This window comes from Atractosteus spatula, chromosome 22 (assembly GCF_055471065.1).
Source record: "Atractosteus spatula isolate fAtrSpa1 chromosome 22, fAtrSpa1.hap1, whole genome shotgun sequence".
NCBI classification, from domain to species: Eukaryota; Metazoa; Chordata; class Actinopteri; order Semionotiformes; family Lepisosteidae; genus Atractosteus; species Atractosteus spatula.
In genome coordinates, this window is record NC_142727.1 from 4450592 (window position 1) to 4464917 (window position 14326).

The following is a 14326-nucleotide window of genomic DNA, read 5'->3' on the forward strand; positions in this document are numbered from 1 at the left end:
ACTGTGGCGTCCACAGTAGTCGTTAAGTATCCGAGAACTCAGGTGGAGTTAATAAGACTCTCGGACACAAAAGCTTTATCATCATCGGAACCAGGGACACGGAGGCGCTGGACTAGATCCCTGCGAAAGTTCGCCGGCGTGAATTATTCTAGGACTTGGGGAGGTGTTAGCTGGGGTCCCACCACTCGTTTATACTTGCGCTGTGGTTGTTGAACGTCTAACCAATTCTTTGCGGTGCGCAGTTGGGGAACCAAGGCGCACTGCTAGATCGCAACCATCTCAGCTCTCCAGCTCCTCCTCCGCACCGAAGCTCCGTCCTAATTCAGACTCCCCCTCTCCCCCCCTCGCTACACACGACCAGAACACAGGGGACAGGAGGTGCCCCTGCTGTTCATGGTGACACGGCTCCTGCAGCGACACCTCCGTTCCGCTCGTCGAGCGCAGCGATACGAGCGCTGTCTCCGCGTTAAACCGCCGCACCGCCCGGGCAGAGACGGCGGCCGGGTCCCTCCTGCGGCCGCGGTTCCGCTTCGCCTGCGACACACCTGGGCGCGACGGGCGCGCAACCTCCGCCTGACCTCGCCGGCGCTTCTCGGATAAATCTTCCTTCGAGATCTTCAACGGGTAAGGGGAAGACGCGCGGTTCCCCCTTTGCTTAGGGGATATGCAAGACAGAAAACAGAAATGAGAGGAGCCTGACAGAAGCGGGAGACATTTTCCGCCCAGGTTCAGGCGCCGTTAGGATGCTGCCAAAGGGCAGCGGAGGGAAGAGGGGAAATTGTCCTTAATACGTGAAAAAACACTCTCCCGAAGACGGCGCAATCTTTTAATATCGGCGCGAAGGGCTCTACCTTGGGGTGAGTTAACATCACCATCTTCATAGTCGGGCACTCGACGTGGCTTTCCAACACGAACTAATTCATAGCGGGGAAGTGGGACTTTCTGATGTGGACCTCGGGTTTGTGGGACTGTGAAAATGCATTATCGCGTACTTGCAGCACGTTAGTTACCGATAACCCTGGTAAATATGAGCAGCTTTGAAGCAGGAGCGAGCTCAGCTCAGCTCAGAGAGACGCTGCTCATACCGAGAACAAGTGGAGGTTTTTACAAAAAAGAGCACATCCGAATATTGATGAAGGAGTCCTCCCGTCTTTTTTTTTTTTTTTGGTATGGGAACACGGCGTCTTCTAACCATAGACATAAACTTGGACAAACACACTGTATATTAACTGAACCCAAAAGTAAATTTTCGGAGCTCGACTACGTGTATTTTACACCATACACCACAGATGTTCAAGGTCGATGCTGGCGTTAGATAAATAACAATGGTGTTTCGTCAAACTTAGATACCTGTACCGAAACGTTACCTCATAATAAAAAAAAACAACTCGATTGCCTTTTTAGTAAAAGTATACAGAAGACGCCCCCTGCAGTTTTACTCAACTGTTGCGTGTGTAGTCGAAAGTGAAGCACCGATGTTCACACGCTGACCGAGCTTGGGGGTCATTCTAGTCAAGCTCCCGGTCTTGGCCTCGGACAGCACGGCTAGAAATGACAGCGGCGACCAATTCTGACAAAGAAGCCAAACTTCAGAGACTCCTTTTCAAGCCACGTGGTCTGTCATTGCGGTTGAATGTGGTAGATGAAGAGCCAGCTCTAGCGCAGGTCCGTAATGGAGGGGACTGGTCTGTCTAAAATGTGCCTAAAGAACAAAACAGTCTAGTGTTTTTCAAAATCTGGTTCAGGGTTACAGTTTCCTCAGTATGAAAATACCAGCTAGAATAATAAAGACTTGCCAGATGGGTGCCATGCTGTCCTGCCACATTATATGCTTTCTGTAGACCCTCTCCTGGAGTTTCAGTCAGAAAATGGCATATTCCATCCTGGGACAGAGCCCAACAAGCAGTGTGTCCCATGACTGGAAAGCAACAGCAGACCAGGCTTTCCAAAACCCATACAAAAATCGGAGGCTTTGTGACTTGCAAGAATATCCTCCCCTCCAGTATCGTGATTTGCCCACGCGTTCGCCCCATGTTGTCAACGTGCCCTAATAGTACGTCCGTTCCCGTCGATTCAGGTTCCGAAGATGAGCTGTTTTCCAGTCACAGGCGAGAAAATCAAGTTTGCTCTCTGCAACGATCAAGGGGTTTTTTTTGAAGGTGAGGAGGTCTCAGAAGTGCATGGAGTCCGGAGTCTATTGTTTGTTTGTACATTGTCTTGATGCACTGTTTGCACTTTGTGTTTTTACACTTGTTTTACAATCGAGAGACTTTCTGTCAGTAAGAATTCCATTGTACCAGCACCGGTTACATATGGCAATAAAGTTCAAGTTCAGTTCAGTTCAAGTTCAGAGTTGTTACAGTTAACAGCAACAAGTATTTTTCTTCTTTTATTCATTATTAATGGTTTGTTATTTTTAGATGCAGAATTCGGAGAAGAAAATAAGCACAGACACGCACACACCAGACACACGCAAGCACCTGCACACCGGCACACCAGAACGCACACAGCAGAAACACGCAAACACACAGACACATGCAAACACATAAGACACACACACACACACACACACACACACACACACACCAGGCACACTCACAGACACACATACCAGACACACTCGCAGACACGCGCCGACACACACCAGACACACACACAGACAGGCACCAGACACATACACAGACACGCGCCGACACACTCACAGACACGCGCCAACACCAGACAGCCGCCGACACACTCGGAGACACACGCACACACCAGACACACACAGACACACACAGACACACACGCACTCAGACTCAGACACTCAGGCCCACACAGATCCACACACACACAGACACACAAAGGAGATTACATTTTTTGTGATATGTCTTTGAGGTTTTTTTGCGGTAGTGAACCCAGAATCCCCTACACCCTCAGAATCTAAACACTTGGAACAACACCACTTAAGTGCACAGTGACAAGTGAACTGAACAGTAATGTGAAGCACTTAAGGACCAAAGCTCTCTTAGCTGAACAGAGTACTGGCCTAAGTGGTTATTCGCTTCCCAGTGTCCTCAGTCTTCAATGACTGATGGTGCACTTGGGTTGGAGGCATGGGCAGCAATCCCAGCATGCACAGGGAGGCTGGAGCAGTGCCCTGCAGCTGCCTGTCACTAGGCCAGAAGAATTCCCCTGGAGAGCTGCGATAAAGAAACTATTGAATTCTACTGGGCTGCTTGTTGGCTGCCTGACCCCAATCCAGTCTGGCTCCTCACCCTGTCCGCAGCAAGTGTCACCAGGGCAGAACGGTAACAAGAGCCTAGTTTTTGTCAGTGCTGCTCTTTAAGAAATCCGTAAATCCCCAGCTAAGTAAAAAAAAAAATGCACAACTTACAACTCCAGGCAGCAGGTCTTAAGACCTTTAGCCAGCAGCCATATCACCCTGCAACTCACAATTGACAACCCACTGGAGCTCAGCAGCTGTGAGCCTGGTCAGTACCTGGATGGGAGACCTCCTGGGAAAAACTAAGGTTGCTGCTGGAAGAGGTGTTGGTGGGACCAGTAGTGGACGCTCACCCTGCGGTCTGTGTGGGTCCTAATGCCCCAGTATAGTGACGGGGACACTATACTGTAAACAGGCGCCGTCCTTCGGATGAGACGTAAAACCGAGGTCCTGACTCTCTGTGGTCATTAAAAATCCCAGGGCATTTCTCGAAAAGAGTAGGGGTGTTACCCCGGTGTCCTGGCCAAATTTCCCATTGGCCCTTACGAATCATGGCCTCCTAATAACCCCCCTCTCTGAACTGGCTTCATCACTCTGCTCTCCTCCCCACTGAGAGCTGGTGTGTGGGGAGCGTTCTGGCGCACTATGGCTGCCGTCGCATCATCCAGGTGGATGCTGCACCTTGGTGGTGGTGGAGGGGAGTCCCCATTACCTGTAAAGCGCTTTGAGTTCCAGAAGTGTCCAGAAAAGCGCTATATAAGTGTAAGCAATTATTATTATTACCTCTTGAGTATTTAAGAAGGCCTCTGTTCATGTAGTTCAAATGCATCAAGGGTGTAGCCGCCTGCACTGTTGTAGCCTTAATTCCTACCAATCAGGCCGCTGGCTCAGTGTGCACAGACCAGGATTGGTCAGATCTACTGACAATGCGCTGACCTCTTATAGCAGTCCTGACACACTGCACTAACTCTCTCTTTCTTTTTTGCCGGTATGCCCCGTTCCCTGCCTGCTACACAAGGGGAAGACAATGGTAAGGACAGAAAAAAAAGGGGCCATGGTGACTGAAAAGATGATGGCACAGGTAGTCTGTTTTACACAAAGGGTGGCCGGGGTGTGGAACAAGCCAGCTGGCCTTGAAGCTGACAGAGGCCCGAGTGTCAGGTTTAAGAAATGGCTGGGCGAGACGCTCGGCTCCGTTAGCCCTCTTCTTTTCGTCCGGAAAGCTTTGTATGATCGCTGCCTTGGGTCCAACAGGAACTGAGATTCAAATACTCTGCATGAACCACTTGCAATCAAGAGGCCTGCACTGTCAAACAATGCACAACCACAAACAACAGTGGTAATAATACTCAGGATCATATTGATTAATATTTTAACAATAAAATACTGTTGACTGTTAAAAATACAGAGGATGGACCTGGTGTCTTTCTTACTTGGCCTGCCAAGTAGCCATATCAATTAGAGCACTGAGAAAAGCTCTACAATATGCTCACATTCTGTGCCTGGAAGAATAGCCTTTTGCTGTGGATCTGGGAGAAGATGCTTACTAAAATAATAATAGTACTGTAGTATAGTAAGTTGGCATAGGATCACACTGCAGCACGTCCCTTCGGGCCACTTAACTCGCCGATTGCCCTCTCTTCTCTCAAGGACCGACTTGTTTTCGTGTCATCTTCTCTATTCTCCTGCCAGGTTTGACTTCACACCCCTCTCCACTTCGCACTTCCTGAGTGGCCTCTCTGCCTCCTTCCCCTCTCCCAGCTTCTGTTCTCCTGTGCTCTTCAATCTTCGCTGTCCGCCCTGTCTTTCTCACGGCCGAAGAAGGCTCCGCAGCCGAAACGTTGCGTTTTCTGTCTTCTCTTTTCAGCAGGGAATAAACCTATTGCTTGTTCCTTTGCAGCCTACGCCTGCTGACGCAGCCCCCCACCTGATTACACTCTTATACTTTTATAACGTTTGGGAACCTTTCTTGGCCAGTCGGTTCAGACTTTGACATTCACATGGTGTATTAAACTTGCCTGTGTTTATGACGGGTGTTAGGAAACCCGTGTGTACCTGAGCAGAGCCATCTTTATTTCTCTTTTTCTCAGTGTGTATTTTCTGTGTCCGTCGTTATGAAAAAAGAGAGGCTAACAGTTTCAAAAAATACGGATTGATCAGATGGATCATAGTACCGCAGTAGAGTTGTAGTCTTTTGAATGTAGTGCTGACATTTGCACCAACATGACTGTGACTACTGACAGAATGGCTGGACAGCTTGTTCCACACCCCCACAACCCCTTGGTGTAAAGACACGCCCAGCCTTTCCTACAGTTTAGGCCATAGGTTGGCCTTGGAACTGTTTCCTCTGTGGGACAGGGCAGCCCTCAGTGACAGGGCCTTCTCTTTTTCTCAGTGTGTATTTTCTGTGTCCGTCGTTATGAAAAAAGAGAGGTTAACAGTTTCAAAAAATACGGATTGATCAGATGGATCATAGTACCGCAGTAGAGTTGTAGTCTTTTGAATGTAGTGCTGACATTTGCACCAACATGACTGTGACTACTGACAGAATGGCTGGACAGCTTGTTCCACACCCCCACAACCCCTTGGTGTAAAGACACGCCCAGCCTTTCCTACAGTTTAGGCCATAGGTTGGCCTTGGAACTGTTTCCTCTGTGGGACAGGGCAGCCCTCAGTGACAGGGCCTTCTCTTTTTCTCAGTGTGTATTTTCTGTGTCCGTCGTTATGAAAAAAGAGAGGCTAACAGTTTCAAAAAATACGGATTGATCGGATGGATCATAGTACCGCAGTAGAGTTGTAGTCTTTTGAATGTAGTGCTGACATTTGCACCAACATGACTGTGACTACTGACAGAATGGCTGGACAGCTTGTTCCACACCCCCACAACCCCTTGGTGTAAAGACACGCCCAGCCTTTCCTACAGTTTAGGCCATAGGTTGGCCTTGGAACTGTTTCCTCTGTGGGACAGGGCAGCCCTCAGTGACAGGGCCTTCTCTTTTTCTCAGTGTGTATTTTCTGTGTCCGTCGTTATGAAAAAAGAGAGGTTAACAGTTTCAAAAAATACGGATTGATCGGATGGATCATAGTACCGCAGTAGAGTTGTAGTCTTTTGAATGTAGTGCTGACATTTGCACCAACATGACTGTGACTACTGACAGAATGGCTTGACAGCTTGTTCCACACCCCCACAACCCCTTGGTGTAAAGACACGCCCAGCCTTTCCTACAGTTTAGGCCATAGGTTGGCCTTGGAACTGTTTCCTCTGTGGGACAGGGCAGCCCTCAGTGACAGGGCCTTTGTCAGGGGCTGAGACAGAGGTGTATTCGAAGGCTTGGACATGGTGCACAGACAGTCTCATGAAGATGCCCCATGTTTTTGCCCTCAGGGACTCTGGAAAGCGACAGCTTCAAGTGTTCAGACAAAGCAGACTACTACTTCATCTGCAACTCCAAACACATGTTTCTGGTGGTCACGTCTGAGTGCCTGCACTTTGAAAAAAGGACCACAAAGCAGTGGAATTCTGGTAAGTCTGGATTCACTTATTTTAGTAACTTTTGATCTGCTTTTATTTAACTGCCAAGTAAAAGCTCAGTACTTTGCAGTGATGTACTGACTGCCACCAGAAAGCAAACACAAAGTCAGAGAGAACTGAATCTTAATTTTTTTCTGTAAACGTTATGAAAACAGTACAGTGTAACAACACACAAGGCGTAGAGTAACAAGACACAGGGCACAGAGTGACAGTGATCGAGACGCAGTGTAGTAATGCACAGGGCACAGAGTCACAATGAACAAGGCAAACTGTAGCAATGCACAGGGCACAGAGTAACAATGCACAAGATGCAGTGTAGCAAAGCACAGGGCACACATTCACAATACACAAGACGCAGTGTAGCAATGCGCAGGGAACAGAGTCACAATGAACAGGGCAAACTGTAGCAATGCACAGGGCACAGAGCAACAATGAACAGGGCAAACTAGCAATGCACAGGGCAAAGAGTCACAAAACACAGTGTTAGGAATGCACAGGGCACAGAGTCACAATGAACAAGATGCAGTGTAGCAATGCACAGGGCACAGAGTCACAATGAACAAGACGCAGTGTAGCAATGCACATGGCACAGAGTCGCAATGCACAGGGCATAAAGCAACAATGAACAGGGCAAACTAGCAATGCACAGGGCACAGAGTCACAATGAACAGGGCGCAGTGCAGCAATGCACAGGGCACAGAGTCACAATGAACAAGACACAGTGTAGCAATGCACGTGGCACAGAGTCACAATGCACAAGATGCAGTGTAGCAATGCACAGGGCATAAAGCAACAATGAAGAGGGCAAACTAGCAATGCACAGGGCACAGAGTCATAATGAACAGGGCGCAATGCAGCTATGCACAGGGCACAGAGTCACAGTGAACAGGGCAAACTGTAGCAATGCACAGGTACATAGTCAATTCATCAATTTCCCTACGGGATTAATAAAGTATTATCTATCTATAGTCACAATCAATAAGACGCTGTGTAGCAATGCACAGGGCAAAGAGTCACAAAACACAGTGTAGGAATGCACAGGGCACAGAGTCACAATGCACAAGCCGCAGTGTAGCAATGCACAGGCACAGAGTCACAATGCACAAGCCGCAGTGTAGCAATGCACAGGCACATAGTCACAATTAATAAGACGCAGTGTAGCAATGCACAGGGCATAGAGCAATAATGAAAAGGGCACAGTGTAGCAATGCACAGGCACATAGTGCACATGAACAAGATGCAGAGTAACAACAAACAAGGAAAACTGTAGCAATCCACAGGGCACAGAGTAACAATGAACAAGGCGCAGTGTAGCAATGCACAGGGCACAGACTCATAAGATGCAGTGTAGCAATTCACAGGGCACAGAGTCACAGGGCGCAGTGTAGCATTGCACAGGGCACAGAGTCACAAAGACCAAGACGCTGTGTAGCAATGCACATGGCAAAGAGTCACAAAACACAGTGTAGGAATGCACAATACACAAGCTGCAGTGTAGCAATGCACAGACACAGTCACAATTAATAAGACGCAGTGTAGCAATGCACAGGGCATAGAGCAATAATGAAAAGGGCACAGTGTAGCAATGCACAGGCACATAGTCACAATGAACAAGATGCAGAGTAACAACAAACAAGGAAAACTGTAGCAATCCACAGGGCACAGAGTAACAATGAACAAGGCGCAGTGTAGCAATGCACAGCAAACAGAGTCATAATGAACAAAACGCAGCGAAGCAATGCACAGGGCACAGAGTCATAAGATGCAGTGTAGCAATGCACAGGGCACAGAGTCACAATGAACAAAATGCAGCTAAGCAATACACAGGGCACAGAGTCACAATGAACAAAACGCAGGGAAGCAATGCACAGGGCACAGAGTCACAATGAACAAGGCACAGTGTAGCAATGCAAAGGGCACAGAGTAGCAATGAACAAGGCGCAGTGTAGCAATGCACAGGGCACAGAGTCACAATGAACAAGATGCAGCGAAGCAATGCACAGGACACAGAGTCGCAAGACACATTGTAGCAATGCACAGGGCACAGAGTCACAATGAACAAAATGCAGCTAAGCAATGCACAAGGCACAGAGTCACATCGAACAAAACGCAGCGAAGCAATGCACAGGACACAGAGTCGCAAGACACATTGTAGCAATGCACAGGGCACAGAGTCACAATGAACAAAATGCAGCTAAGCAATGCACAAGGCACAGAGTCACAATGAACAAGGCGCAGTGTAGCAATGCACAGGGCACAGAGTCACAATGAACAAGGCGCTGTGTAGCAATGCACAGGGCACAGAGTCACAATGAACAAGATGCAGAGTAACAACAAACAAGACCAACTGTAGCAATCCACAGGGCACAGAGAAACAATGAACAAGGCGCAGCGAAGCAATGCACAGGGCACAGAGTCACAATGAACAAGGCGCAGTGTAGCAATGCACAGGGCACAGAGTCACAATGAACAAAATGCAGCTAAGCAATGCACAAGGCACAGAGTCACAATGAACAAGGCGCAGTGTAGCAATGCACAGGGCACAGAGTCACAATGAACAAGGCGCTGTGTAGCAATGCACAGGGCACAGAGTCACAATGAACAAGGCGCAGTATTGCAGTGTGTGATGAATTCCCACCCCCAGTCCACAACATATGAGGGAGGCAGGATGCCTCCAGTTCAACAGTGCACATTTCGGTGGTCTGTCATGGTTATTGGCTTTCAGAGCCCCTCCAGGCTTCTTTGAGGTGCCAGTGGCTCCGCTGTGGAGAAGCCCGCACAGTCCCAAGACCAGTCGGTCCCAGAGGAGGGACAGAATGGGAGTATTCCCCTTTAAGGCTCCAAGAAAAAACTCTCCATTACAAAAAACAAACATTTCAGTATCCTGTCTTGGAACAGCCTGACACCCAGACCCTGGCTCTGCCCTCTGTCTGGCTTCCCTTCTCTGCGAGATACACGTCAAAGGTCTCCTCAGAGATCTCAAGTTCAAGTTTATGTTGATTTGTCATTCCAGCCAGGCATTCTGTGGAATGAAATAGCGTTCCTCCTGGTCCAAAGTGCAGATACAGACAGGACAGACAGACCACTGACAGACATTGTAGGCAGGATACACATTGTAGGCAGGATACACATAGTGCAAGGTGCAAAGTGCAGATAGTGCAAATTACAAAGCAATACATAATACAATATGCACAACACACTGATCTTCTGGTGCGAATCACCTGGCTTAGCTCTCTTACGTCCAGATTCAAACAAAACTACACAAATCAACTTGCCCTTAGAGACTCGGGAGCTTCCCAATGTTCAGAACTCTACCCTCGTGACGAATCAGATCCTTCTGTCAGTCAAAAAATGAATCCTGTGGAATGTGTGATCACCTGGGCCAAACAGATCAGTTCCTTTTCCTCCAGTGGCGTTCCAGTCCCACAGGATCCCGATCAGGCTATCAAGCTAGGCGTGTCCAGTTTTCACTCCCAGAGGAGGCCCTGGTCAAAGCCTTGGCCTGCACCATCAGCAACGCACACTGTAATGACGCACAGGGCACAGTGTAGCAATGCAACATGTGACAATGCACAGTGTAGCAATGCAACATGTAACAATGCACAGGGCACAGTGTAGCAATGCAACATGTAGCAATTAACAGTGTAGCAATTCAACAGGTAACAATGCACAGGGGACAGTGTGACAATGCAGAGTGTGACAATGCAACATATAACAATTAACAGTGTAGCAATGCACAGTATAACAAAGCACAGGGCACAGTGTAGCAATGCACAAGACACTGTAGCAATGCACTGTGTACCAATGCACAGTGTAGCAATGCACAAGACACTGTAGCAATGCACAAGACACTGTAGCAATGCACAGGGCACAGTGTAGCAATGCACAGTGTAACAAAGCACAGGGCACAGTGTAGCAATGCACAAGACACTGTAGCAATGCACAGGGCACAGTGTAGCAATGCACAAGACACTGTAGCAATGCACTGTGTACCAATGCACAGTGTAACAAAGCACAGGGCACAGTGTAGCAATGCACAAGACACTGTAGCAATGCACTGTGTACCAATGCACAGTGTAACACAGCACAGGGCACAGTGTAGCAATGCACAAGACACGGTAGCAATGCACTGTGTACCAATGCACAAGACACTGTAGCAATGCATTGTGTACCAATGCACAGTGTAACACAGCACAGTGCACAGTGTAGCAATGCACAAGACACTGTAGCAATGCACTGTGTAGCAATGCACAGTGTGACAATGCAAAGGGCACAGGGAAGTAATGCACAAGATGGGCGGATCAGTATCACATGCCTCTATAATCGCCTTCACCTATAACCTACCAGCCAAACACCGCCTAGCAACCCGGGACTCCATTCACAAACAAGGTGTTCGAGACTGACTTCCTGACTCCGAGATGCAGACCGGGGGACTTGGTGGCCCGAGCTGTGCACGCTGTCGTAGGAAAGCACCAAGTACCACAGACGGTTCACATATTCGGGGCACATAGAGCTGCGCGGTAAAACCGGTATACCGGTGAACCGCGGTTCTTTAGTCTCGTGGTACGTTTTACACCGTACCGGTGCGCTCGGTAATTTCCGGCAATGTCCGTCAGCGGATTTATTTTTTCGATTTTAACAAAGCTTTTCCTCTGTTTACATTCATAAAATCAAGTTTGAGCCAAAAAAAAACAAAATTACTGCGATTAAATGTCGTTAACTTTAAAAGGGGGAGTAAAAAAAAAGTCATACTCAAAGTATTTCCCGCATATCATTGGCTAGTGTAGTACGTTTAGAAATATGACGTATTACGGAAATCACGCAGAAATAATCGCAGCTGATTGGTTCAGAACGACCTTGACTTGAACCGATACGGCCGTTCCCAATGACCCATTGAACATGCGCTGTTCTTCCTGGTTTTTCAGATTCTACTTGTAGCTCTAGTCGGGAAGGCAGTCTAGTCTTGATCATGTTATTAATTCCATTACTACCATTAGGCAAGCTTAGAGTTTTTTTTTTTCTTTTGTGCAAGCAAGATTGTCTTGAGCTGTTTAAGTCAATACAGAATGGCGTGTCCCAGCACTGTTTTAAAACACGTGTTGAGGATTCTTTGACGTTTTTGCTGAAATAGCCGAGGGCAATCGAGCATGCTGAACGTGTTTCCTAAAGTTGTGAACGTCAACTTTACTCATTGTAAAGCGGAAAAAAAATGTCACGACTTACAAGCCCCTGTCATATTTTGAATTTTACGTTGTTATCTTGCTAAACCAAAGTAACCTCTTATACCTTGTGGGGGAAAAAAACGTAATCATTTAATGCCTGACAAAAATCTGCATGCTGTTAAATTGTTCTGTTACACTGTTGAGTGTTATTTCTAGTTCTTTAGTTCCAATGAAACAACAACATGTTAACAATAATAACATAATCTGCGACGGTCACAGAGGCACTGATTCAGGCTGCGAGGAGCCCAGTCCGATACCTGTGGACACACTTGACCCCTCGTGGCCAGGACTGGGGATCCCTGTTGCAAAAGCCCACTGTGTTCTGTTTCGCAGACGACATGAGGTTCCTGCTGAAGGTATTCGACAACACGGAGGAAGGCAGGGGCGATGCCGTGGCGCTGGAGGTGCACAGCAAGGGGAGCACACGAGTGCTCTACTGCAAGGAGGAGAGCACCGTCGCCTACAAGGTGAGAGGAGCCGGGAGCCTCCCGTGAGCTCTCGGTAAGAGCTTGACTGCAAGCCAGCGGGGGCTGATCGGCCCGCCAGCCTCCTGCGGTTCACGGTGCGAACTGAGCCCAGGACTCCCTTCCTGACCGAAGCGATGCTGTTTGCTTCACCAGCACAGTCAGACAGCTCGTTCCCCCGCTCCTCCCTAAAAATATGTACCGCAAAAGGGACCGGGACGTACTGTACAATGCACGTCACAGTCACGTCTGAGTCAGAGCCCCGGGTCGGGTCAAGATGGCTCCACCGCGGCCCTCTGCGGGGGAAGTCTCCGCAGGTCTGAATGCTGCAGGAGCTCCCAGTTTCCTCCACTAACCGCTGCGTTCGCTGTTGCAGGAGACGGCCGTGGCCGACACCATCCCCGAAGACTCTCACGAGAGTATCTTTTACCTCAGGGAGATCCAGGACAACACGTTCACGCTGGAGTCGTCAAAATACAAGGGCAGCTACCTGTACTGCTACCAAGATGGCCCCTGCTACAAACTCGTTTTGAAGAAGATGACGGATGAGGTAGACGAAGGCCTACACGTTACAATAAAATCGTGCTCGGATGAGGAACCGTGAGGCAGAAATCCCTCTCCGTGCGGAAACAGTACCCCCGCTATTGCCCCCAAGTTATTACACGTGTCTGGTTCGAAATGAATTTTTAGTTGCTTTTGCATAAGGGCAACAATTAAATAAATGAACAGAGTGAAATTAAGGGATTAATTTAGCGATGAACTGCCCTGCACAAGTTCAAATGAAAGTCTAGAAAGAAGTATAGATTTCAGCTCCTCATGGAAGATTCCTCTAGGCAGTTGGGAAATAAGTATGTGCTCCAGTAACATGAGCCCAAAAGTAATAAGGAATAAAGAAGAAATAAATGGTGTTTAAGTAGTGTGAGTCACACTTTTGGCTCCCGATTGTAGAATTTCTACGGAAAATGTTGCATAGTTTGTGCTCAGAAAAAAGAGCTTACTCTTTTCTGTCAGAACAGGCTTGTGGTTCCCTCTTTGGAATGAAGTCTTTTCACAGTTCTAGCAGTCCGTTAAAGTGCAACATGCTGTATGCGAGGCGTTATACAGTCTAAAAACTGCTTTTTTTTTTAAAACATTCTTTCCACGATGTGTGATCCATGCCGTACACTGCACAGCATGCGACTGACGCATTTTTTTTTTGGCCGTTCAGCGTGATTAAATAAATATTTGACTCAGCCAGTGTCTGTGCCTTTTGTAACGCTGCCACAAATAGCATTCCTCCAAATCAAAGCTCACCCACTTGAAATCTCAGTCGCTATGGGAATGCCGACTTCCTAACTGTGCTCCCAGATGGCCACACAGATAAGTAACAAAGCAGACAGAATGCAAGAATGCGGTAGTGGCATAATCAGTCATGAGTCAAATGGGATGACTGCCGCTAGATTTCTGGGAAAATGACTCGGCATTCCGGATAATCCGGATTCATTTTTGCCTGAACCTCTCAGGGAGGAGCCATAATCCGGAGTCAAGTCAAATCAAACAGGTGTTTTCGAAAGGGCGCAGGTGTCACACTGGTGATGCGCCCGCCACCTCCAGCCCATACTGCCCTCGTTTCTGGGGGGGCTACAGTAGAAACAGAGGGGCGCCATGCCCTCGTTCAGGAACTCAGCAGGGCGGAGGCCGTGTCAAGTCTCAGGAAACAGAACGGGCTAAGGGAGCTGAAGAGAAGCCTTTGGTTTTCTTTCATGATAGGAAACCTTAATTAATAATAATTGCTTACACTTCTAGAGCGCTTTTCTGGACACTCCACTCAAAGCGCTTTACAGGTCATGGGGATCCCCTCCACCCCCACCAGTGTGCAGCCCCACATGGATGATGCTCCAGTCCTCTCCCCACACACCAGCTC

The 14326-nt window shown here is 48.1% G+C and overlaps 1 protein-coding gene across 1 annotated transcript; it reads left to right on the forward strand.

Moving 5' to 3' along the window:
* Window positions 1–838: 838 nt before the first annotated feature.
* LOC148816666 (interleukin-18-like) lies at window positions 839–13653 on the forward strand. The gene is made up of 6 exons (XM_088940177.1): window positions 839–857; window positions 2078–2159; window positions 4224–4235; window positions 6591–6728; window positions 12293–12426; window positions 12800–13653. Exons 2-6 carry the CDS (start codon window positions 2087–2089, stop codon window positions 13025–13027), a joined length of 585 nt encoding a protein of 194 aa, XP_088796303.1. The 5' UTR covers window positions 839–857; window positions 2078–2086; the 3' UTR covers window positions 13028–13653.
* The last annotated feature ends 673 nt before the right edge of the window (window positions 13654–14326 follow it).

What these genes read in the sequence shown, in the direction of transcription:
- LOC148816666 (XM_088940177.1), top strand. Translation starts at nt 2,087, where the DNA reads ATGAGCTGTTTTCCAGTCACAGGCGAGAAAATCAAGTTTGCTCTCTGC. An exon ending in CACAAAGCAGTGGAATTCTG is followed by an intron (nt 6,729 to 12,292) that starts GTAAGTCTGGAT and finishes TCTGTTTCGCAG; the next exon opens with ACGACATGAGGTTCCTGCTG. An exon ending in AGAGCACCGTCGCCTACAAG is followed by an intron (nt 12,427 to 12,799) that starts GTGAGAGGAGCC and finishes TCGCTGTTGCAG; the next exon opens with GAGACGGCCGTGGCCGACAC.